At 34.1% G+C, this 25922-nt stretch overlaps 3 protein-coding genes and 2 long non-coding RNA genes across 6 annotated transcripts; 2 read left to right on the forward strand and 3 right to left on the reverse strand.

The window, feature by feature from the left end:
• Nucleotides 1-983: 983 nt before the first annotated feature.
• On the forward strand, nt 984-2820 carry LOC145587969 (uncharacterized). The gene is made up of 3 exons (XM_081644618.1): nt 984-1302; nt 1622-1707; nt 2139-2820. The coding sequence occupies exons 1-3, from the start codon at nt 984-986 to the stop codon at nt 2415-2417; spliced, it is 684 nt and encodes a 227-aa protein (XP_081500744.1). The 3' UTR covers nt 2418-2820.
• On the reverse strand, nt 1211-5878 carry LOC145587979 (uncharacterized). The gene is made up of 3 exons (XR_014101511.1): nt 5756-5878; nt 5483-5548; nt 1211-1319 (listed from the first exon to the last, which is right to left on the reverse strand). It is a non-coding gene; the product is annotated as an uncharacterized LOC145587979 (long non-coding RNA).
• Nucleotides 5879-6637: 759 nt separating this feature from the next.
• LOC145587987 (ADP/ATP translocase ER-ANT1-like) lies at nt 6638-11669 on the reverse strand. The gene is made up of 3 exons (XM_081644630.1): nt 11259-11669; nt 8848-9219; nt 6638-7197 (listed from the first exon to the last, which is right to left on the reverse strand). Exons 1-3 carry the CDS (start codon nt 11517-11519, stop codon nt 6886-6888), a joined length of 945 nt encoding a protein of 314 aa, XP_081500756.1. The 5' UTR covers nt 11520-11669; the 3' UTR covers nt 6638-6885.
• Nucleotides 11670-13641: 1972 nt separating this feature from the next.
• Nucleotides 13642-16398, reverse strand: LOC145587998 (uncharacterized). 2 transcript variants are annotated; one of them, XR_014101516.1, is made up of 4 exons: nt 15818-16398; nt 14208-14345; nt 13948-14127; nt 13642-13853 (listed from the first exon to the last, which is right to left on the reverse strand). It is a non-coding gene; the product is annotated as an uncharacterized LOC145587998 (long non-coding RNA). The 2 variants fall into 2 exon arrangements; XR_014101514.1 differs by having other exon boundaries at nt 14208-16394.
• Nucleotides 16399-16750: 352 nt separating this feature from the next.
• Nucleotides 16751-17747, forward strand: LOC145575854 (protein FAR1-RELATED SEQUENCE 5-like). The gene is made up of 2 exons (XM_081633647.1): nt 16751-17358; nt 17501-17747. Exons 1-2 carry the CDS (start codon nt 16751-16753, stop codon nt 17745-17747), a joined length of 855 nt encoding a protein of 284 aa, XP_081489773.1.
• Nucleotides 17748-25922: the final 8175 nt, after the last annotated feature.

Genomic DNA, 25922 nt, shown 5'->3' on the forward strand with positions numbered 1-25922 from the left:
GTAAATATGAACAGGCCCTAAAGATAATTCTGCACAAGTTTTAAAAGGCTAAGGTAAGGTGGGAAGGATGGTAAGAATTGAAGCAACAAACAGACTTTGATTTGGCACCTATCCAACCCAAGTCTGGGCCCGGAAACGGTCCACATAATTTGTAGACAATAGCTGCCCATGACTAGTCCTCTTTTAGGTCTGAACTAAAGGCAAGAACAAACTCCAAACAAACAGTTTGTAGCCACCGGCATTTAAAGAAGACGGTTACATGTGAGTTTTACAAGAACGAGTTCATCCGAGCTGTGGTTCTGCTGTAGCAAGTTGAAAGTCCTAACCTTTAAAAAAATAACATTAGTAGGTTGTTACCAAGATTATTAAGGTTATCCTGTATGTATTCTATGTTTAGGATTAGAAAAAACCGCGAATATAAAAGATTAAAGACGGAGTAGGATGCACATCACACGGTTGGATATCAACGAAAGGTCAAAAAAATACAGAATTAACAATGCAACACCTCAAAACTAATCAATACAACTAAGAAATCTTAGCAGGCGTGGGACTTGCACTTAACACCTAAATACCTTCATGGTTAGCACGTTTAATGGGATATGTCCCACATTAAAGAAAATACCCTAAAAAAACAAAATACACCAACCAGAAAATCACACCCTAACTTAAACAATGGAGTCTCAAAGTCTTCAGAGAATCTAAACACAATGGTGAGCACGTCTTACGCCTCTAAATGTATGCCTAACCACATTCTGTCCTTTTCTGTCATTTCACTTACAAAGTTGACTTAGCCCTTCTAAAGATATACCATATACTTATGATATTAGTTATTATTAATTAACAGATTATGTCCCCTTTGTCAGATATATAAGATTATAACTATATAAAGTATAGTTTTCTGAACATTCTTGTTGGTTATATTCAAATCTGAAAACACTTAAGTTTTCTGTGTACTGTCATTGCTTTCAGAAAGAAAAGAGAGGATGGTGAGAGTACATACCAAAATTCCGGGATCCTGCTTTAAAATAAGTAAAGCTCGGATTCGTTCACCACCGCTGCAATCCAATCCAGCTTATAATTCGATCAAAAGTGATAAGAGTGAGTATTTTGAAAATGAGTGTGGATCGAGCTTCAGCAGTGAAGAAAATTCTGAAAAGGGTGAACCCAAGGAGGGAAACAGGATCATGATCGTTGTAGATGCAACCTTACAGGCTAAGGGTGCTCTTCAATGGGCATTATCCCATACTGTTCAAAAGGAGGACACCGTTATTCTTCTTCATTTAGCCAAGCCAACAAAATGCGGTAAATTCATCTCCATCCTGTCATTCAAGTCACATTTGAATTGTCAAATTTAACAAAACTAGTTAGAATTTTAATACTATCCATTTCTATTCATATGTCTACATCTCAATCATACTAATGTAGTTCAAAGTTCAGCTTTAATGATTCGTAATGTAAAAGTGACCTATAATTTTGGGACGGTCTGAAATAGAAACATGATACATAATATATAACTTAAAAGAGGGGAAATTTTTTTAAAGTCACAGATTAATTTCATGAAACTTGCATACTATAATGCAGAGCAAGTTTGTCTTAATATCAAATTTTTTTATTAATGCAGATTCACATACTGAGAGTGAAATTGATCCAAAAGCTTATGGACTTCTTTACTCTCTGAGAAGCGTCTGCCAATCCAGAAGACCTGGGGTATGTCACATTACTCTGATCAATTGGTATAGTATGAGTTACACTAATCACAAATTCACAACAAAAACACGAAAGAATCAAAGAAGGATAAAGAGTTTTTATGTAAAGACAAAAAGAATTGACCTGCAGAAAGATGACACTTTAATATCCTCATTCTAAAACTTTTAACAGACCAAATATGGCAAAATGTATCACAATAAATCAATGAATAATAAAAAGTTAAATGTCAAAACTAATAGATTATTATGAGGATCAAAACCATCATATTGTTTTGAAAGTGTACAATGGAACTGTCAAGCTCCATGAGATTTGTAACATTAATGTCACAAAGTTTATCAGATGACAAAATTTTAAAGGGTACCAAACTGAGTGATACACCAAACCTCAAATTAAGCTCTAACAGCATCAATCTGGTTCCTTTCACTGAGCAGGTACAGGTGGAAATAGTAGCACTTGCAGGGAAGGAGAAAGGTCCAACAATAGTGAGCCAAGCAAAGGAACATAAGGCATCATTACTGGTACTAGGCCATAGAAAACGATCAAAGGCATGGAGATTTTGGATGAGATGGACAGGAAGAAAAAGAAGCGTTGTAGATTACTGCATCCAAAATGCTGATTGCATGACAGTTGCTGTAAGGAGGAAGAGCAAAAAACTAGGTGGCTATTTGATTACCACTAAGCGTCATAAGAATTTCTGGCTCTTGGCCTAGCTTTCTTATTTTAAAACAGTAGGTTCAATGAAGGTTTCGCCTCAATTAAAGGGGGTTTGGTGTTCATAAATCATTCTATTATTGTAAATCTGAAAATTTCATCCATAGTCACTCAATTCAAAAGTGAATGTCTCACTTTCAAGGCTCAGGTCACTTATCCGTTAAATTTTTAAAATGCGACATGGAGATGAGACAGACCACTTATAAGCCAAAGTTAATTTTATCTCAGAACCAATTAGCCATGGCAACAATAACTCCCTAGGCTTATAAGTTGGTTATGTTTCACCTCTTCTTCAACATGAAACAACTCACATGCACAAGACATCTATTTATGATGCAACCCTGCCCCCTCAAATCAAAGTGTGCTTTATGCATGAGCAAACTAGAAAGGTAAACAGTAGCTATTGTCGTTGGGGTTGAACATTTGCATGATCAAAGGCCCAAATTTATCATAAAACCAACTTTGAATTTAACACTAAGCTAAATTTTTGAAAGCAGATATAAAATGGGCACACTCACGAAAAAAGAGAATATTGTTACAAACTTAAGTGAGAGGTTTTATCTGTAATAATTGGCAAGGGGAGAAGCAAGGCCTCAATTTTTAAGGCCCTTAATTCTCTCTTTTCTACCATGGGACAACTCACAAGTGCACAAAATATATACATGGGGATCAAGAGAATCAACCATGTAAATAGGACTATACAACAAAGATCAGAGAATAATCATGCTTGAAGAGCATCACCAACTGTTTTAGAGCAGCACAAACCGAAGTCGGATAAATTTCTAAGAATAATGGCAAATCAATGAAGTTTCGGCTATGCACAGTTCACATTTAAAGTGCAATTCTAGAAACAAAGTTTGAATTTAAAATTTATAACCTCCAAAAATTAAAATAAATAGTTGTATAAAATTAAAAAGAAAGTAAATAGCTAAATATACTTCGAATTCAGATCCCCATTAAAGGTTAGCCTCACTAACCAAGCATTCTTTAAGAGATTTGGATAATCCTATGACTCCTATCAAAGTAATTAAATTGAAACTTAAGCTAATGCTACCGACATTCAAAGAATGAACCAGTCAAAACTCAAAAACCAATTGTTCTTGCTGAAAGAAGGATAGATATAACTCAGGTCTCAGAAGATCCAAAATTGAGTTCTGCTTTACTAGTATGAAGTGTTAATGCAGTTCAGAAACTAAGGTTATCATTCATCATTTGCTTTCCTATGGGTCAAGAGAAACAATAAATCAATATATCCTATCCTCTCGATTTTTTGGTCAACAAAGCCAGTGTACTTAAAATTTAGCCACAAAGAACTTTCTTATCTGTAAATTACCTACAATCTTACTATATAGCTGATATTTGGCCAAACAGTACCTATCCTTGAAAGCATCAATGGGACCTTTGGATTCATCATTCTTCCATCAAGAAAACTGTCAGAAACAGATTGACAGCTACAGAAATCAAAATTCAAAGCTGGTTTACCAGCAAACTTCTCATGTTACTTTACAGATAAATAAGATTAAGGTATATGGATCATCACAATTTTCTACTAGCATTTCTTTGTAAAAGAGAATTGGCCTTTTTTTTTCTTTTTTTTTTTTTTTTTTTTTTTGAGAAATGGCCTTTATTAGGTATATGGAGTCGGACAAAAGGCCAAAGAGGCTCATCCTGGATATTCGTTTTAAGTGTATACAAGGACTTGAGTACAGTATCTAAGTATTTTTTTTTTTCCTCCCCATTAGTTATTTCAATATTGAAACCTTTCTTTATCTGATAATTGTTCTGTTGTAGGCTATGAAAAATTACAAGTTCAGGCTAACTAAAAAAAAAAAATACTATAAACCCTACAGAAACATCTCCGTCTATTCCTTAGGATCCTCACACTTCAACAATTTATGACCTGTAATATATCATCAGATTTGGTAACAGAATTTCAAGGGGGTAGTCATATTTTGTTTGTGGCAGAGACTATGCATAGCGTTATTAGTTGAAGATTCATCAATGTGCAACTCATTTTCAATACCAGAGACTAGGATTTTGGAGCTTAGGGCGTGGGAAAAAATGGGTGGTGGGATCTGCTACTCTGCATTGCCATCTATAACCAGTGACTCTTTCGCAGTTGGTATTTAGGGCTTTGGAGACATTTCAGACCAGGGTACTAGACCATGTTAGTCATTCATCTGGATCCACTTTATATTGTAGAAAGAAGTAGCAAACATTACAACCCATTATCTATATACTTCGTATTTATTTATTTTTGAAGAAACATTACAACCCATTATTGGTTGTTAGAGAGGTTGATACAGGTGAAAATGATGATTTCAAGAGGATCAGTCATGAGCAACAAGCCAAATGTTCCTAGGTTAAAAAGAGTTAAATCCAATAGTCAAAACATCACTCACATTGATCTCCTAGGTTGAATTGATCTCCTATTGCAAGTACTATAAGTGCTTGTTTAGAAAGGCCCTATAAGAAGAACCATAATGTTGTAGAAACACAAATCCCTAAGAATCAAAATTTTCAACTGTCATTCCAGGTCTTCTGGGTGTGGTAAAAGAAGATCTAATTCATGCGTTTCAAGAGTTTGTGAGGCTGGAATGGTGGGTAAGAGTGAATTCGACATAAATCACTCTCATTCTCCAAAAAAGTAAGGTCTCTCCGAAAGTTAGGTTATTAAAGACCTATAGCTTCTGCATTACCATCATACATATAAGAACTCAAAAGCAATGTATAAAAAAGCTCAAGGCTCACCAAGGTGTTTCAGAGTTCCTTGCACCTTAGGTGCACCTCTGTTCGCCTTGGCGCGCCTCATTGAAGTGAGGCGCATATAATAAACATAAAAAAAATTCTGAAATTTTTTTTTGTGTGCCTCAGGGTGTGCACTTTAAGCTGGGCCTCAAGATTCAAGAAGTACTATATGGTATAATCAATATGGGCCTTTAGCACTTTAGATAGTTAGGATATATATTATATAACCAGAAAAATGAGAGAGTGAATAAGAAAGCATCTTAGATATCAGAAAAATATGTAAAGACAGACTCCCCAAAGCTTAGACCAATTATACCAGAGATGAGGATGCCAGAAGAATAGTCTGGTGAAGCCTTCAACACCCAGATAGCCAGAAAAAAAACTGCATTGTAAAACTCATAATTAATTTAAAGTGTTATGAGAACAGAATTAAAATAAACTAAAACATATTCTTACTACTGAAAAACATAAAAAATAATTTATGCTACAGACGAAACTCCAATCTTACTACTAGTTAAATTCACTTTTCATCTCAAATGGTGTAACTCTAGTAATTATACTGTCATGTAGACAAAAGAAGGATACTCACCAATAAGAAGCTATGAAATCCACCTTGACAATGCAAAATGCTCCACCCTTAACAAGTTTGAAACCATTGTCCATTGACATCTATACTTGATAGCGTAGTAAGTGTGTCAAAAAACAAAGAAATTTCTGGTATGAAGACAAGTATGTTGCACCGCACTTAGTAACTGAAAATGAAGTCATGCTATTTCGTATCTGAAACCTGCTCTTCTTACATCACATTGGGAAAGTTTTTGTATATCAAACTAGTTGTAGAATCAGCTTTATAAGGACCACTGGACCAGTGAATAGTGATCAAGAATAAGAGGAACACAATAAATAAATACTTCACAGAATTACCTGAAGGAGAGGACCAGAAGCTTAGATTATATATATATATATATATATATATATATATATATATATATATATTAAATAAAAAAATAACATGAGATTCTGACTAATCAAGAATCAAGTCTACCAGGAGTAATAATACACAAAATGACAATTTAGAAAGAAAGAAACATGACACTAATATTCCATAGTTCAGACTTCAGATTGACCTTAATTGATCAAAGGAGCATTTCTACAAAATAGAAACAAAAACGAAGAAGATTTTGTCATAATGGACCCCATGACTCAACACAAAATAAAAAAATAAAAATAAAAATAAAAAGATTACTTGTGGAAATGAAGAAAGCAATACGGATATTATAAGTAAACTATAGTATAATCGAGACTGATACCTGTCTGTAAGTACTAGAGCTAACCAGAAGAAACAGACTGGAACCCTAAAGCCCAGCCAAAGATCAGGTATCATCAGACAGGCAGTTCTGTTTCAGAGCTCCATGACAGAATTAGCCAGACTATACTAACATGAACAAGGAAGCATTTGAACACATAGGAATAAAAGAGAAGCAGTTACATTAATATGATCTGGTGAAACTATACAGTTGATACAATTGGGATTGCCATTATGAACAAACATTTGTTGATGGCATCAATAATGAAGATTCAATGAGTATGAGACTTATATTTCCTACACTTTTGGCTGTGATTTTTCCTTCTGAATGATTTGAAAACCTTTGTGAAAAATCAATGGGGATACTATTAAGTATAGTTTGAAGCTGTACAAAAGCAAGAATCTTATACACTTCATTTTCGCAACTTATTGTAAGGCTCGAACCTATAACCATGTCCATAAGCAATACGGTGCAACTTATCATACCCTGCTAGCACTCCAGCCCCTGCCATACCCAAAAGGATATTTGCAGAAACACCCCGGAAAAGAGCAGAAAACCCTTCATGATGAATAATCTCACGTAATGCATGTAATGCATTAGAATACCTTACAGACTCCCCAGATGTAAGCATCATCCTCCGTCGCACGGTGTCAAATGGATAGGCACAGATACCAGATGTAGTTGTCACTCCCCAACCCAAGAAAAAACAAGCAAGGAAATTATCCTGTAACATTCCAAGGATAAAAAGCAATCAGAATTCATACTTTAATAAAGTAGTACTTTGTATATAATAAGACGAAGATTAAATGGCTATGGTTAGTGATGAGTTTTCAAACACAAATACAATATGCTACAACATGAATGACTCAAACATATACTCCTGTCCACAAGTATAAGTCTGGTATATTATTTTAAGATGTCCATTTCTAAAACTCATAATTACTTTATACAGAAAATTCACCTCAATTCTATCATGTGATTTGGGTCCCATATAAAAGCTTTATGTTTCTTTATACAAAGAATTATATAATTTCTTATTTTTACATATACACAGTCTACCATAAGCCTCCCTCCTGATTAAAACTCTTTATTTTTACACTTAAACCTAAGAGGACTTTTATTTGTGGACAGAAAGAGTAGAAAAAATTACAAACCACATTTTGACACAACGTACAGATAAGAGATAGATTAGTCTGAAATTCCGAATTCTTTCCTGAAAATTTCAGCATACTCTAGAAAGTTAGGAGTTAGCTAACCTGAACTGCTTTATAAATATAGCATAATCAGACAGAGAGAGAGATCCGCTATTTGAATGTTCTTGATGTTTCAATTTAAACAAAGTTAAATAGGTCAACACAACTACCCGGTCAATAAAACAGGCTGGGTTTTAATTAGGTCAGGTAAGTGTCAAGGGTTTTTGACATGTTTATGTTGTGTCTAGCTTGGGGAGAGGCCCAATCCACCCAACAACATTATCAAATCCTCAACCCCAAAAGGATGGTCCTTGCCAACATGGAGCAAGATGTCATTCCACGAGTCGTTTACATTAATCATTTTCCTGCAATCACACCTATTGCATTCTATAATATGATCATAAAGACCTTAATTTAATATCCTCGATACATGGTACCCCTTCCATCCAAGTCATTCTTGGTCTACCGCGACTTCTATTTTATTATCTCCACTACAGCATTACCAACCATGGAGCTTCAGTATCAAGATTCTATCTCTTTTCTGTATTACAACTCATTTTATATTTCTCCAGCCTACTTTCTACTATCATTATTTCTTTTCTTTAAGGCCTACTCCTATGCTTTTTTCCTCAAATATTAAACAGAAGCAATGACCACACCTGCAAAAGATGGTAAAATTTCACAAAATTTCTACAAACCACTCCCCTTCGACCTTGTTTTAGCAACAGCAAAAAAAGAAGTGTGCCCTATGTCTATAACAACATTTGTCAAAAAGAATGACAACAAGAAACAAATTCCTTGGGTCTTCTCTTCTTTCAATTTTATAGATCTCACTTCCATAGCAATACTGTGAAAAAATCGTTACAGCTGCCTATAACGGTGCCATGGTGGTGGGAGAAAAGGAATTTAAACTAATTCACCAATAACAATAAAAAAAAGAGAGGTCCATTAAACATTCAATACGAATATTTTCTGCCACTTGACAATTGACATCTAACAAGATTGTTAAAGTTCCGGGCATTAACATTTTCCATCAAGCCAGTGGGAGCAAAATTACTGCTGCATTGCGAAGGTTTTCAGTAAAATCAAAGTATCAAACTAAGCAGACAGCTAAGGGTGTAATAGGATACTCGGGCAAAAATAAAAAAAAAATAAAAAAAAATAAAAAAAGAGTGACCAACCTCAAGAGGCCCAACCAAAATAAGCGGCTTCAAAGTGTCATATATCCCAAAGTACAAACCCCGATAAAGTGTAATTCCAAAAATTGATACTCCAAATCCTCGATAAAGTCCTCCAATTCCATCAGTTGACAATGTCTTGCGGTAAACATCAACCAATCCTTTAAATTGTCGTTGCCCATTCATAGAAACTCCCTGTGAATCAGTAGCAAGTCGTGTACGTGCATAATCTAGATGATAGAGAAAGACTGAAGTTGTTGCTCCAGCAGCACTTCCAGAAGCCACATTTCCAGCAAACCATTTCAAGTAGCCATCTCTCTCCTTAGAACGCCCGAAAAGACTCTTGAAGTACCCTCTGAATGCAAAGTTGAAAGCCTGCATAGCATCAGAAATTCCAGTTCTCTATCTTTTAAACAAATAGGAAATAGAACACATCAAAAATTCCAGTTCTCTATCTTTTTAACAAATAGGAAATAGAGCACATGAGGTGTTGCAAACATGTTTCAACTCCAATTTCGTCATTACTACTTAAATAAATTGTTATTCCAAGAAAACTCCAACCAAAGTCAGGAACATGAATATGAGATAAAAACAGGTGATGATCATTGTAAGAAAAGTAAAATTTATTATCTACATATCTAAATTAAAACTGCTTAGAGCTGAACTTTATTTTTGTGTGGATTTCCAAGAAATGGAAAATTTTGCAAATTAGGAAGGCTGGAAACCTAGGTGAAGACCAGGAAGGACAAACAGATATTTGGTTATTCCCTTCAAATACTAGCAACCAGAGTTAGCAAAAATTGACCTGACTTAAATATTGACTCAAAAAGCCAAAACCTATGTGAAGAAATTGGGTGATGTTGATGGCCAGAAAAAGGAAGAAGTATGAAATAATTTGAGTTATTTTGTTGGCCTCAAATCCAGAAGCTTTTCAGAAATCAAGCCTTACATGTTAATATGTTACCCATAATCCCAATTTGAGCTGAATCCCTCAAACAACTATAGGGTACTAAATGCCATACCAGCCATAAACCTAACCTGCAAAATTTGTACGTTCAAGAATATTGGTTTCTTACTAGTAAAAACCAGTACTTGAGGCAATCAAGTGATTTATCTTATTCTCCCAGCAGGGTTCAGGGTCTTCAGGCTATATATAATTCCAATAAGTTTTGTTACTTTAAAGAGGTTCAATGGATTTCAATAAGAAATTTTATTCAAGATGTTAGACAAAGTATTAAAAACAATTTAGTGGCTCATAACTTCCTACTGACTAAGTCCAAAAATTTTGAAAATTCGCAGGTCAATCCTAACCCATTTTCAGCTGAGCCAACAGTCGATTGCTTAAGTTATTTGTTATTTAAAATATGTTAAAATGGAACACTAATTTAACTCAATAAAATCAGAGGCCTAATATTTTGGGGTGAAGGGAGTACGATTTAAAACAATGTCCATGGGGAGGATTTTGTATGCCATCACATAATCAGTAATCAGTACTATACTCTCAAAACCATATTAACTAATAGTAAGACATAACCAAGGAGCAGGCCAGTGCATAACAGCAACAGGGCCATAAAATTCCATGCCGAATAGCAAAGATCAAATCTTCTTATGCCATACTAGTTTCTGAGCAGCACTTCATTGCTTCAACCAGGCTTAGCCATACTGAGACAAAGTATCTCCTATCCAAGTGTCCAGCAATTATCATCAATCATTTTAAAGCAGCAATTCCTTGTTACCAAATATGATAGAGTTCAATCATTTTTCCCCAAATTTTCACTCTATTCCGATCAATCTGTTAGCACATTGAATGAGAGATCTTATATGTTTTCCTTATTTTCACTCTTTTCCAAGCGATATGTTACAAGTAGTTACGAAGAGCCCCATTTCAGTAGAAATCTAATGTTAAACCAAAGATCCTCTCAGACTACATTTGTTCCAAATTTTCACTCTATTCCACAAAAGTCAAAGCCCACATAGTATTATTTTGTTTTCTTTCCAATCAAAAAACTATTTTTTTTTTTTCATACATCTCAAACTTTTTACTACATAATTGCATCATCATTGCAAATTTGCAATGCTAATAGTGAACAAGTATGAAGTACTACATAAATATCCACATCCTTTTTTTCAAATTGACAACAAATTTTCCATAATGTACCTTCCTATTTTCACAAATCCAACGAAACAATGGTATTAACACATGGCAAAAATCAACTGAAAGTAGCAAAAACATCCCACATCCTTAACTTCCATTAATCCATTCACTTAATTTCTCTACATAAATCAATACAGAATACAAAACAATGGACCATTTAACATCCAAAAAAAAAAAAAAAAAAAATATCACAAAACCCAACAAATTAATTCCAATTCCAGCAAAAACCCATAAAAATAAATTTTAAAAAATCAAAGACCTGGGTAGGAAAATAACGAATGACATTGGCTTGATTTCCCCTCCAAAAAGCAAGAACACCTTCTTCTCGAAGAACCCTTTTGAAGCAATCAGAAACACCCAAATAAGGAGTATGAAGACGACCTCTCTTCAACAACTCACCCTGATTTTGCAACAGCAGTTTAACCCTTTCAATCGGTGCTGCCGCCGTCTTCGCCACCACTGCCGCCGAACCTCCCATTACCCAATCCGCCGAGAACTTCTCCCCTTTTCTTGCTGCCATTTTACGCCGCCGTGATTTTCTCTCTCCTCTTCGTGGGCAAATGACGACGAAAAATGGTGGGAAAAAGAGAAGAGCGCCACCGAAGGATGACGGGTAATGTTTACCATGAATTTGAGTTCATGGTGTTTTTTGGGGCCCAGGCCTTTAGCCTCGTTTTTGGACGTTTTGCTTGTTTTTTTTTTTTTTTTGTTTTTTTTTTTTGGAAGCACAAATTATCCGCGCTGTCAAAATTAGAGCTGTTCATGGACGGGTCAACCCGCTAAACTCGTCCAACCCGGCCCGCAAAATAAACGGACTTGGACAACGATTTTTACAAATTCTTAGATGGACCCTGGTCCATCTAGTCTATATGGACCGGGTATTAAACGCACACCAGGGTCTACGATAGACCTATTGATTTTTACAAGGGTCCATCTAGTCTATATGGACCAGGTATTAAACGCACTGATTTCTTCATTAAACGCACGAACTTCTTTTTGTTCTTCAATCCCGCCATATAGCTGCTTCTTTTTTTTTCCCCTTATTTATAAGATCTTTCTTTTCCCTATTTGATCTGATTTTTTTACCTCTTTTTCGATCAAAATTCTTTGTCCATATTTTTCTCTCTCCTCTGTTTTTTTATTATTTTTTCCTTAATTTTTTCCATTGATTTTGTGCAAATCTCGTGATGGAAATCATCGAAATTCCCGATGAGATCAATCAAGGTTAGTTATTCTGAATTCATTGTGATTAATATTGATTTTGTTTTTGTTTTTGAGATTAATTTTTGTATTTAATCCTTGTTTTAATTTGTATGAATTTCTATAAATTGATCGATTAATTTGTTTGCTGAATACTTTGATGAATTTGATTATTTGTATCAATTCATAATTAATTCTGAATTTTATGCTCTTTAATTCATTGATGAATGTGTAATTTGGTAATTTGTAATGTAAACTCGATATTATGTGTAATTATGTGAATGATTTATTCTGCTGAAGAGATTATTCTGAATTCACTGTGATTAATTTTGATCTTATTTTTGTTTTTGATATTAATTTTGGGATTTAATCCTTGTTTTAATTTGTATGAATTTCTATAAAGTGATCGACTAATTTGTTTGCTAAATACTTTGCTGAATTTGATTATTTTTATCAATTCATAATTGATTCTGATTTTTATGCTCATTAATTCATTGATGAATGTGTAATTTGGTAATTTGTAATTTGAATTTGATATTATGCGTAATTATGTGAACTATTTATGCTGCATATTTGAACACTTTATATATTATGAACGTTTATCATGTTTATTATGAGCATTATTGTTATAATAATGAGTATTTTTATGTTTCAGTTAGTAAATGTGCAGTTTATTATGTAATATGAACATTATGAAATTTAATCTTAACATATTGTTTATAATTATGAACATAGTTAATATTTGTCAATTTTTTTATATTTCAGTCAGTACAGATCACTAGTAGAAAAAGGCTCATTTGCGTCGCTCATTTATAGTGTATTTGCGTCGCTTCTATGAGCGACGCAACTGCTCGCGACGCAAATGACTTTTAAGTCATTTGCGTCGCTCCTAGGCGCGACGCAAATAAGAGTCATTTGCGTCGCTCCTTTATAAAGGAGTGACGCAAATGACTTTTCTGATAAACTTTTTTTGTTATTTGCGTCACTCCTTATAAAGGAGCGACGCAAATGACTCTTATTTGCGTCACTCCTTTATAAAGGAGCGACGCAAATGACTCTTCTGATAAACTTCTTTTTTGTTATTTGCGTCACTCCTCTATAAAAGAGCGATGCAAATGACTCTTCTGATAAATTTCTTATTTGTTATTTGCGTCACTTGTTTATATAGGAGTGACGCAAATGACTGAGTAAACAATACAATTGCTGTATTTGCGTCACTTGTTTGTTTAATGAGTGACGTAAATGATGTAAATTTTTTTTTTTAATTATAATAATTGCTTGTATATGTTTGTAGTACCTGTTTTTCTTGCTAGTGGTATAAAGTAATATGCTAACGCTAATATAATTGAAATTAAAATGCAATATTATTGAATAATGCAAATGTAAATTTCGGCAGAGTATCCTTTGTAATTTGGCCTACCCTTAAAATTGGGAATGACGGCATTATATTAACAAACTTTCCAATAATTTACATCTTTAGTAATCTCCAATAATGAGTGTGAAGAGCAATGGGGATTCCACCAATGAGGAGAACAAGCAGATTGTCAATTCCGCGCCAAAATGCTATGTGCTGGAAAAGGTACATGAAAACAATCTCCACCAACACCCCAACAGCAACCAAGCACAAGCATACATTCCTAATGCCAACCAAAACCTAAAAAGGAAAGAAAAAAAGCAAAATAAAGGGTTAAGAAGATAGAACAAGTAGCTATATATTTTTAGTGTTGAAATCCACTAGAACTTTTTACCTTATCCCAACATTTGACTTCATTGATGCTAAAATCCAGGCAAACATTTTTCCTAAAGAAGATTCGAGCACCTGTGGCAATGATCACAGCTTCACATGCTCCTTGTTCACAAATACAGCCAGAGTATACTGCATCCCCTGCTTTCTTAGTTACTGGAGACAAAACTCCTGTTAAAACATACTGCAAAGCACAAGAAATCATATATTCAGCAACAATAGATGCATGAAGTAAATATATTAATCACAAACATTACAACTGACCTCATCAATTATTACAGCATCGTCTCCTTCCAGTAGACGCGCATCAGCTAGAATGATGTCTCCAGCATTAATACTAATTACATCCCCAGGGACCAACTGTGAACTATACTCCTCACTCCACCAACCATCTCGCAGAACCTGATGAAATAGCCATAAATTTAGAAACAGCCTCACAAATACACGTGTATAGTCGCAACTCTCAAGTGATACTATGATACAGATAGACCAATGCAAGCATTGAAAGCATGCATACCTTTACTTTCCTAGCTAAGGGTGCCATGACGGAGGTTTGGTGATTATAGATATCTTTTTCTGTAATATGACTCATAATTGGAGCAATTAAAAGCACAAGAAAGACCGAAACAAAAAAAAATTAGAGGAATTGGGTTTTAAAGGTTGAAGGTTGAACATTCAACTCGATTTCTGGGCGAAACTCAGGTCGGAAGGTCCAACTGAATTTCTCAAGGTAAAAACATGCAACTCGAGCCTTCAACTACTTATGTCAAATACTTTAAATCAAGATGAGTAAGGCCACTTGGATTTACATACACTTCAATAGTCCATGTTATCTTTTTATCTACAAAGCTAAACAAATCCTTCGATCATCAAACAATCAATCAATCAAACCCTAAATCTATCCTTCGATCATAACAAAGTATATGTCTCTCTCAAGAAACAAGTCAATCCAAAAACTATAATCTAAGCCACATTTTGACCTTTTACTTTCACAAACCAAGCTCATCATTGCTCAACCTATGAACTCAAGAAGACACTTTGATGAAACATTAGTAACATTACTAGTTTAAATTACGCTTTAACTTCCACTCTTAAAATCCGGAACAACAATTTGAGAACGTAGGGAGTATAATTCGTGCTTAAAACAACGAATTTACCATTAGTTTCATCACCCAATTATAATTTACAAGCCAACCATATCTTCGTTAAATTACAGCATATATCAATCATAAGAATCATATAATCATCCAAAAACAATAAAGCTTGAATATTTCCTCATCATACTAGCATAAATTCAGTTTTAAAATCTGAAAATAGTATTCAGCATCGAAAATGTAATTTTTAAATTAAAAAAAAATTGATATCCCATTAACAGAAATTATTAAATCTAATTAGTTAATTACCCCTGATTTACCAAGCCAAATTCCCAATTCCTACAAATTTTCAATTAAATAAAGAATTTGCAGCAAATAAATTAACTTGATTAAAATTGTATTGGTATGAATTCCTAGTAATACAACCAATTTTCAAAAATTAACAAAAATCAATCAACACATTTTCAGAGAACAAAACTGCAAACCGTTTTTAGAAATTATAAATTGCATTTTAAACTAAATGAATGAGCCATTCCCTAAAAAAAATAAACTAAATGAATGTGCCATTCTCAGCAACCTCAAACCCATTTTTATAGAGGCATTCTAATAATCCTATTACAAACAAAAGTATTTTGAGTTCTATCGCAATTATGACTTCAATTTCATGAAATTTTTTCGCATTACAGAAAAACAAATCAAAAATAAAAAAACCCTAGAACACAATTTACGAATTGGACGGAAAAAAAAAAAGACAACTTCACTAAATACAAGAAATCTTACCTTAGGTGAAATAAACTTCACACATTCAACAATGTCGAGCCTAAATGCAGTAATATGAGTGGGGCGAACACTGGTCGAACTGCTACACTAATCAAACTTCAATTATTGTTGCTGTAATTTGCTAGAACTTCCTCGGGTTTTTTGGGGGCGAAATTAATCGATTTTCCAGTCGAAAATTTCAGTCATTGCTCGAATATGAGGCCAGGATTTTTAATTGAATTTTTTGGGGTTTCTAGGGTTCGAATTCCTATAGTTTGGAGTAGATTTTTTGCTCGAAATGGGGGAATTTTGGTCAGAAATGCTCAATTTTTCTGGGGTTTATGGGTTCGGATTTCTTAGGGTTTTTGGTCCAAATTTTTGCTCAAAATTGCTCAATTTTCTGCCGATTATAGGTCTTCAACTTGACTGCGATTTTGGATGTTGAATTTGCTGAGGAATCAGTGTTTTTTTGGCCGAATTTGTTGGATTTAAGGGTCGAATTTGTGGGTGCTTTGGCTGTAGAAATTCACTGGAGTAGCAACTTGTTTTTTCTCTTTGTTTAGTGAAAGGTAGGCGTGCAAAAGCTAAGGTCAAAATTCTGAAATAACCTAAATGCAAAAGCTAGATTTGCGTCACTTTATTATTAAAATGCGACGCAAATAACATAAAACATAATGCTGTACATTTTTCATATGCGTCGCTCATTTATTAAAAGAGTGACGCAATTTATTCAGTCACTCATTTGCGTCACTTGTCAATAAATGAGTGACGCAAATAAGATTATTATTTGCGTCGCTTCAATAAATAAGAGCGACGCAAATAATAAAAATCTGCAATACAACAGTCATTTGCGTCGCTTCTTGATAAATATGCGACGCAAATAACTTTTCAGGATGGTAAAATTAAACATTTGCGTCGTTCTTTCTAATGAGTGACGCAAATATGGCGACGCAAATGTACATTTTTCTACTAGTGGATTCAATTGTTTTTGTTGAAGCTAAACAGTCTGAGTTATACTTGAAGCAAGTTACATGTGATGCTGAAGCATATGATTTGTACAATGATTATGCTTTTAAGTTTGGCTTTAGTATAAGGAGGGCGAAAGTAAGAAAAGTTGGTCAAACTTCTATTTGGCGGAGTAGGAAATATTTTTGTTCCAATGCTGGTTTGAAAGACCGTTCTAAAAGTGATGTTAGGAGATTTGAGAAAATGGATGTTCGTACAGATTGTAAAGCTTATGTTGAGTTTATTATTGATGATAAGGGGATTTGGACTGTTACAAAACATTTTATGGAGCATAATCATGCCATGATTCCATTAGATAAGCGACATCTTCTAAGGTCTCAAAGAAAAGTTAACCAACAACAGTTGAAGTTCATTAGTAATATGAAGGCAAGTGGTGTTCGTGTCACAGACTCTATTCGTGCCATATCAAAGGAAGTTGGGGGTTCGCCAAATCTTGGATTCACTAAGAAAGATGTGTATAATGCTTTAGGCTCTGAAAAGTTTAACAGACTTGAAGGTTTGGATTGCAATCAATTCATTAAATACCTTGCTCAAAGGCAAGCTAAGGAAAGTGATTTTTTTTATGAGTTTGAAGTAAATGAACATAATGCTCTTTGTTTAGTTTTTTTGGAGGGATAGGAGGATGAAAAGAGATTATGAGTTTTTTGGTGATTTGATGGTATTTGATACTACCTATAGGACCAACAAGTATGGGATGATTTGTGCCCCATTTGTTGGTATGAATCACCATTGTAACAATGTCATGTTTGGCATGGGCTTTGTTCTAGATGAGAAAACAGGAAGTTTAATATGGTTATTTGAGTCATTCATGCGATCAATGGAAGGTGGTCGTCATCCAATAACAATAATGACTGGCCAAGCTCCATCAATTGCAACAGCTATACGAGCTATTTTCCCTAGTTCTCGTCGCCGTCTATGTACATGACATCTTGGGAAAACTCCAAAACAAATATTGGAACATTTAGAGCTTTGAAAGGGTTCACTGAGATATTTGATTATCTTCTGAAGTATTGTGAAACTACTGCAGAATTCGAACATTACTGGCCAAGGTAAATTATGAACTTTATTTATTTATTAGTTGAACATGTTTATTTATAATTTTGAACTATTTTTAATAATTTCAAAGGCTTTTTAAAATATATTCATATACTTTTACTATATATTCATATTAGTTATGGATATGTTCAAATATGTTTGTTTATAGTTCTTATTATATATGTATATATGAACATGCTTACTTGACCTTCAATTAGTTTTTATATATATGAACAAATTGTTTAATGATTTGAATTTCTGTTATATATTTATGAACATTTTGTAAATTGAATTTTTTTTGAACCTTTTTTTTTAATAGAATTTTGACCAAGTACAAGTGTGCTGATAATGAGTGGTTGAACCACTTGTATTCAATTAAAGAGAAATGGTGTCCATCGTACTCAAAGGAGTACTTTTCAGGAGGAATATTGTCTTCACAAAGGAGTGAAACTACTAATAACTCGGTTTCTCATAGGTTGAAAAAGACAGATGGATTATGTGATTTTTATTTGACTTTTTTGGATGTTGTGAAGGAGTGGAGGAGTCGGGAAAGCAAGCAAGATTTTCATTATCTGAGAGGGAATCGGCACTTAGATGTTGCAAATGTAAGTCTTCTAATACATGCTAGGGAGGTGTATACTATTTCTGCTTATGTGGTTTTTGAAGATCAATTTGCTAAGGGTGTTTCTTGTTCTCAAGAGCGTAAGTTTGAAGATGATGATACAATTTCTTATTTGGTTTGGAGACCTAATAAAGATATTATTAAGCATGAAGTTTTACTAGAGAAATTCACTAGAGTGATTAAGTGTACTTGCAAGTTTTGGAGTGAAATGGGAATGCTTTGTTCACATGCTCTTCGTATTTACAATATACATTGTGTGCAAAAGATTCCACAGAATTACATTATGAAAAGATGGACAAATCAGTTATGTGTAGTCATGTTCTTGATGAAGAATGCAATCATGAGAATTTGGTTTCATCTTCAGTTTGGAGAGCTCAAATGTTAAGAAAATTTGTTCAATTGGTTACATCTTGTCAAGATTCTGGTGAAGCTAGAGCTGAAATTGAGTTCACTTTTAATTCGTTAAGGGAAAAGGTGGAGAGTGTTAGGGGGCCAATAGATATTGATGATGGAGAAGAGGTTCAAGAGGTTGAACAAGATGGTCCTATTCAAAATCTCAAAGTAAATAGGAAAAAGGGTGAGAGAAATGATAGGCCTAAAAGTACTGTTGAAAAAGCATGTAATAAAGCAAAGGGTTGGAAGAAAAAAGTAGACAAATATAAGGATCAAGTCAAAGCTACTGCTGAAATTTTTTTTCAGGTACTTGTGAATATATTTTTTATTTATATGAACATGTGTGAGTGTTAAATGAATTTTAATAAACCCTTATTTCTAATTACAGGTTTTAGATGAAGATGGTGATCCCTTGACTTATTCACATCCAACAACTAAATACTCAAGTCTTAATGTTCTTTCAAAAGAAAAAAATGTTGCTCAACCTCCTCCTCCTCCTCCTCCTCCTTCAAATGTAATTATATATTTATGAATTTTAGATATATTATTATTATAAATATAATATAATACAATTTGAACTAACTTTTTTTTGTTGTGGATTTGCTTTTGCTATATATTATTTATTTGTTTTGTAGGTTTTTGGTGGTCAACCTGTTGGTGGAATGAATAATAATTCAAGACATGCTTCAATGAGACCTCCTCCTCCTTCTACAAATGTATATATACTATTTGAACTTTAAATAAATATTTATGAACATATAACAATAGAATCTGATTAATATTGTTTTTGTTATGGATTTGTTGATGTTATACAATATTTTTTTTGTAGGGTTTTGGTGGTCAACCTGCAAGTCCAATGAATAATAATTCAAGAAATGATGTTGTTAGACCTTCTCCTCCTTCTACAAAAGTATTTATACGAGTATTGTTTGAATTATTATGAATAAAACTCAGTATAATCTGAATATATGTTTTTTTATTGTGTGGGTTTAAATTTTTTTATTTATTTTGTAGGGTGTTGGTGGTCAATTTATAAGTCGACTCCATATTTATTCAACAAATGCTGCTATGAGAGCTCCTCCTACAAGTGGAAACTCTACTTATTCACAAATTGGCCATCAACCTTCAAAGAAAAATGCTTCTAATTCAACAAACAACTTGGATAATGTAAAACAAGAATTTTTTTCTTTTCATGAATTATTTTAGTATTTATGTGAATATAATAATTTTAACATATGAGTTTCATATGAAATGATGATAACATAAAGTTGTTTTGGATCTCAGGCTAAAAGAAGAAAGGCTACTGAAATTAATCAGTTGAAAGATACTAGAGTTCATCAGAGTAAATGGTTTCACGTAAATTTGAACTTTTTTAAAAAAACTATGAATATATGCCTCTTAAATATGAACTTATATATATATTTTTTTAATTAGTATTTTGATGCTGGGCGCAATGCAAGGGATCAAGAGTCTGTCTGTCCATCATCAAATGTTTCTCAATACAATGCTATGTGTAGGGAATAATTTCAAGCCTTTAAAATCCCACTAGCTTGAACCACACTGTGATCATACACTAAAATACGGTGGCGTCCAAAAGGGAAGAAGATAGAGCAAAAGAGTCGCCAACAAGTTTTTAAGGAACTTGTAAACCGTTCACGAGGTGAAGGTTATACCCCTTAACGATCCAAGAGATCGTCAACTCCATAAGGTCATGAACCAAATAAGGGTTCGGGGATGAAGGTACAAATCCAACCTAAAAGAGATTGAACCTGCCCTAATAATAGGCCTCTACTTTATTCTGCTCGTATTCATGTGCGCTTTCTGATTAACATGCAATCAATAGGATTAACCCTAAACCTGTTTAATCTATGTTGGTTGAATTTAATGCACAAACAAACTATTATTGGCGATCACTTGAATTATAATCAAAGTTAACATAACAAGATTATTAATTATCTTATTAAGCGTGATTACAAGTACAAATTCCCTTTAAACATGCAATAAAGGTGATCAAGCAATAAATAATAAATAATCAAGCAACATAATAATAATCAATAATAATCATAAATAAAATAATCATCATTAAAATAATAATAATAATAATATTCATAATCATTCCAACAATTATAATCATGATCATGTTAATATTAAAGCATAATAATAGCAAGATCCTAGGCATGATACTAACAAGATTAATAACAAACCCTAGCATGTCACTAAGCAATAAAAATCAAATCTTTAACCCTAACATGATACTAACATGAATTAATGTTAGAAAGAACATAGGAAGCATCATAACAATCATATTTAATATTAAAAATACCCTAGACATGATACTAGGAACATCATAATAATAATATAAACATGATGTCTACATCATAATATCAATAAATCAATTAAATCACTTACTTTGATGCCTCGTACCTCTTTCTAATAACAAAATACACACGTTAGTAACTTCAAGAAAAAATAATAATCAAAGCAATTAAATTAAATAATTGAAATAGAGATTTGGGACCAAACCCTCATAAATTAAACCTTTCACGTCTAGGGCGAAGGCAACTTCGAATATGGCTAGGTGTTTCTAAATCTTGTGAATGCGGAATTTTGTATGAAAAAGTAAGAAAGAATTAAATGAAAGAATGCTAAAGAATTAATGATTGTTGATGAAAGCTAATTAAAACTAATTGTTGATGAGAATTCGTGAATGAAAGATGATGAATGATGATTGTAGATCCTGAATTGTAGATGATTGAAAACGGAGTTTTTGATACGATATCTATAGAGAAAATCGGCCAAAAAAGATAATTTAACAAAACAGAGTCTGACGCACGCAAAACAAGGTTGGCGCCAACCCTGGCTAGCTGGCGCCAGCCACCAATGGCTAGCGCTAATGCCTGGGGTTGGACGCCAAAGTGGATTTCAACGCGTTTTCGAAAATCTGATAAATTTCCCGTACTGGAGGATAAAATAATATAATTTCTTCGAAAATGCTATTTGATTTTGATTAAAACTCTGAAAAGTCAACAAAGTCAACTTATCAATGCTAATTGAATTAGGAATGAAAAGAACCTTCTAGAAGATTCTAGAAGACTAAAACCATTCCTAATTGCATTAGGAATGATAAATCATATTAGGCCCTCCCCTAGATCATTGGGCCGTACATAAAGCTCAAACCGGGCCCAGTTTAGTAAATTGGCCATAATTTCCTCAATATTCATCGGAATTGGGCTTATAATATATCGTTGGAAAGGTCTTTGCAAGCCCCATCCAACTACACTACTATTGGACCCATATCATGGACCAACCAAACTGGATTGGCTGTTTTTCTTAAAATAAAGTTTTCAAAAACAGAGAGAAGAGAAAAGAAATAAAAACTTTCCGCAACACTAAACTTTTCCACACTTTCGTTTCATTCGATTATGATTCGACGTGAAAGGTACTCATCACTGGGTTTGGTTTTGGGGAGACACAAATGGGTGTCTACAGAAGCCCCCACTTTGACTGAGTTTGGAGAAACGCGAGTTTCGAAAACAAAAGTCAAAGTATCAATAGGGACGGAGAATGATTCAGAACGTTCTGCGATCCTAAATCAATCTTGTAACTCCGATACCTGCAAAACTAGCATTAGTTAAACAGATAGAAGAGTTAAGAAACGCGTATCTTGCACCGTCGAGCACACGTCTCTGAAAGTAACCGATTGTTTTGATGACCTCCTGCAAGCTAGAGAATGTCATCCCGCTTGAAAACCGCTACGCCCGTAACTGCTTCCAATATAGAAGACTGCTTCGCCTGAAACGATCCTCTTCTTCTTTGATAATATTCCACATCCAAGGGAATACTATCGAAGATTGCTTCTCTTGAAACAATCCTCATCCGCATTGATAATATTCCACGTCCAAGGGAATACTATCGAAGATTGCTTCTCTTGAAACAATCCTCAGTTGTTTGTGACAACTCTCCATAATCCAGGGAACGCCACCTTGCTGTTTCGATGTTCACTCGTCTCTGAACAAAGAGCTTCTTTTTTATATGTTCAATTTCCGCTGTGATAGTCTTCGAAAAGATCACTGCTTTTTAATCCTTAGTGCTGTTATGCCAGTACGTCGGTGTTTTGCTGCTTGTCGACAATCCTCTTTTATTTGGGAATAGTTGCCAACACAACTCTTGTATGATGTATGACAATCCGATTTAGGGAAAGGTGTCAATGCCACGTAACAATCCATCCTTGGAAATGTTGCCACGATGAAGCGACAATCCGTACCTCGGAAAATTTGCCAAAATCCAATCTTTGGAAAAGTTGCCAATGCTTCGTAACAATCTTTCATAAGAACTTTGCTACGATCGACAATCCACATCTTGGAATATAACTATTGAAGGCAATCCATCTTGGAAATTTTCCAACGCTTATGCGACAATCCTTTTAGGAAAATATTGCCACAATTGACAATCCGCGTCTTGGAACATTTGCAAAAAAGAGTCGACCGACAATCCACTTCGGGAAAATTTGCCACTTGCTGAAATGAATGACAATCCACGTTGAGGAACTTTTGCCGAAATTTATGATGAGTAGAGACCTACAACAATCCTTTGGGAAATATTTCCATAGGGAACTGGGTGTATGACAATCCAATCTCGGAAAACTTGCCAACGAGCCGATGAATGTATGATAATCCGAACTTGGAAAAACTTGCCAATAAAGAAGGAGCACGATAATTATTGAATGCATATCTTTGAATAAATCCATATATATATTTGTTCAAAAAATTTACAGCCCTGCATTTGCACTACACTTTTCACTACATTAGTTTAATTACATATTAGACCCAAAAAATTTACATTAGTTCTACTACATTAGTACTTCCAAAAAATTACAACATAAATGTTGTTGTTCAAAATATTACAGCATAATGTCGAGTGTTCAAAATATTTCAAGACAGAATTAAATTACCCTTGGTATTGAAAATGACTTGGCTGTGGGTTGCCCAAAATATCATCTAGATTCATGTCGTTGTTTATGAACAACGTGTCATACTCATTTGGTTCAAACAGGGATGCTTCAAAATCAATCCTTTCACGCAATGAACCTGATGCATTCCCATTTCCCTCTATTCCAGCTCCATCTTTTTCTGTTGCTTTTCCCAAACCTAATTTAAGCTCTAGGTCGGGTTTTTCAACTCTGTCACTTGTGATTACAGCCTCTTGCGTGGAAGGGTTGTTAGAAGGGGGTGGAGTAGGAGTTGCATCCAATTGTAAGCTCCAAGGATTATTCGGATCAATCCCTGTTCCAACCTTCTGTTTTCCCTTTGCTTTTGCCTTTGCTGCTGCCCTTTTTTCTTCTTGCTTCTTCTCCAAATACTCCCTTTCAATTTGATCTACAGCTTTCAAGAAAGATTCTGTTCCAAATATCTCTTCATCTTCACTTAAGATTGAAGGATCCTTTAACCCTTTCTCTATAAGATCTCCAACAGTTTGTACAAGGAGGTTATTTGGAAACAGATCTTTTGCAATTTTCAATTTTTCAGCAATTTTAGACACATAAGTGCCCAAATTCTTAACCATCTCAATGAATTCATCCATGAAGAAATGAACACATTATATAAATATTATGAACATGCTTTAGATTTATTTGAACAATGATAGGTTATGTTAAAACTATTATGAAATACAAGGTAACTTAATACCTTGGTTGGTTGTGCCTCATATGTTTGTTGGTCGCCTCTCACTGGTTCTTTGTTAGCTTGTTGTTGTTCATTGAACTTTATCCTTGGCAACACATGTCCCAATCCAAAGTTGAACTTATGCTCTAGCTTCATTCTATCACTGATCATTGTTTTTGTCCAAACTGAGATGATTGGGTAACTTCTTGGTTGCTCAATTTGTCTTTTTTGAACACGATCACAATAGAACAACTATAATAAAAAAAAAGCATTATCACCATAACAATTTTACATTACCAATATGAACTATAATAATAAGATAACAACTGCATAAACATTAATAATATAACAAGAATTGAAATATGAACAATAACAACTGAATTATGAACAATAAGCAGTAAAATATGAACAATAATGACTTATACAAGAATTATAACCATACCAATAGAAAAGGTAGTGGTCCCTTGAAAAATCCCTTTGTGTTTTTCTTCCAATCAGTCATTGAATTAACCAAGCATTTAAGTACATACTTGCACCAATTAAACTCTTTGATTTCAAAGCAATCTTGAATGGAGTTCAGGAACTTGTAGTGTGAGTGGTGGTTTTGACTTGACTTGATTAATGAATTCACAGCAATCACAAGAAAATCTATCACAAAAATCTCAGATGCTTCTCCTGTGTTCTTCTCTTTTGATTCTATGGTACTGTGAACATACTTTCTCTTATGATTTTGTTGCTCCTTCTTCTTTTTTTCCTTTTCGTCTTCACTCTCATACTTCACAAAAAGACTTTGTGTTGTAGGGCTTCTTGTAGTAACACCCCAATTTTCTCTCCATCTCATCAATGGAGTATCAACCTCAAGATCCTCTTCATTTTCTATTTTCAGCACTTCCTCTTCACTAACAATTTTATGCCCTCTTGGGATTCCATAAACAACTTGAACATCATCTTCGGTAACTTCAATGTACTTGTTGTAAGGGAGATAAAGAGTGCAACTGGTACAAATTGTATGAATATTAGTCACAAATTTTTGAACAAATGCAATATATATTGATTTGTCTATTTTATATAGTATTTTACCCCCGTCCCTTGGTCATAATTAGTAGTGTTTTTGGCTCTTTAGAGGCACTTTTATTACTAATTGGTGTTTTCTAGTGTTTTCGTAGATTTGGTTGACTTTTGCAGGGATTTATGCTTTTGGAGTATTTTCCCGAGATATTTTGGAGCAATCACGAGCATTGGAGAAACACGACCAGATTTTATAGCCCAGGGCCGGTTAGAGCCATCGAACCGGTGATTAAGGGCTCGGTATAGGTGATACCGGGGCATTTGGACCGAGTATTCAAGACCCAAAGAGGAAACCCAGATTGGCCCGAAGAATTAGAGCCCA

Source organism: Chenopodium album, chromosome 2 (genome assembly GCF_948465745.1).
Source record: "Chenopodium album chromosome 2, dcCheAlbu1.1, whole genome shotgun sequence".
Taxonomy (NCBI): domain Eukaryota; kingdom Viridiplantae; phylum Streptophyta; class Magnoliopsida; order Caryophyllales; family Amaranthaceae; genus Chenopodium; species Chenopodium album.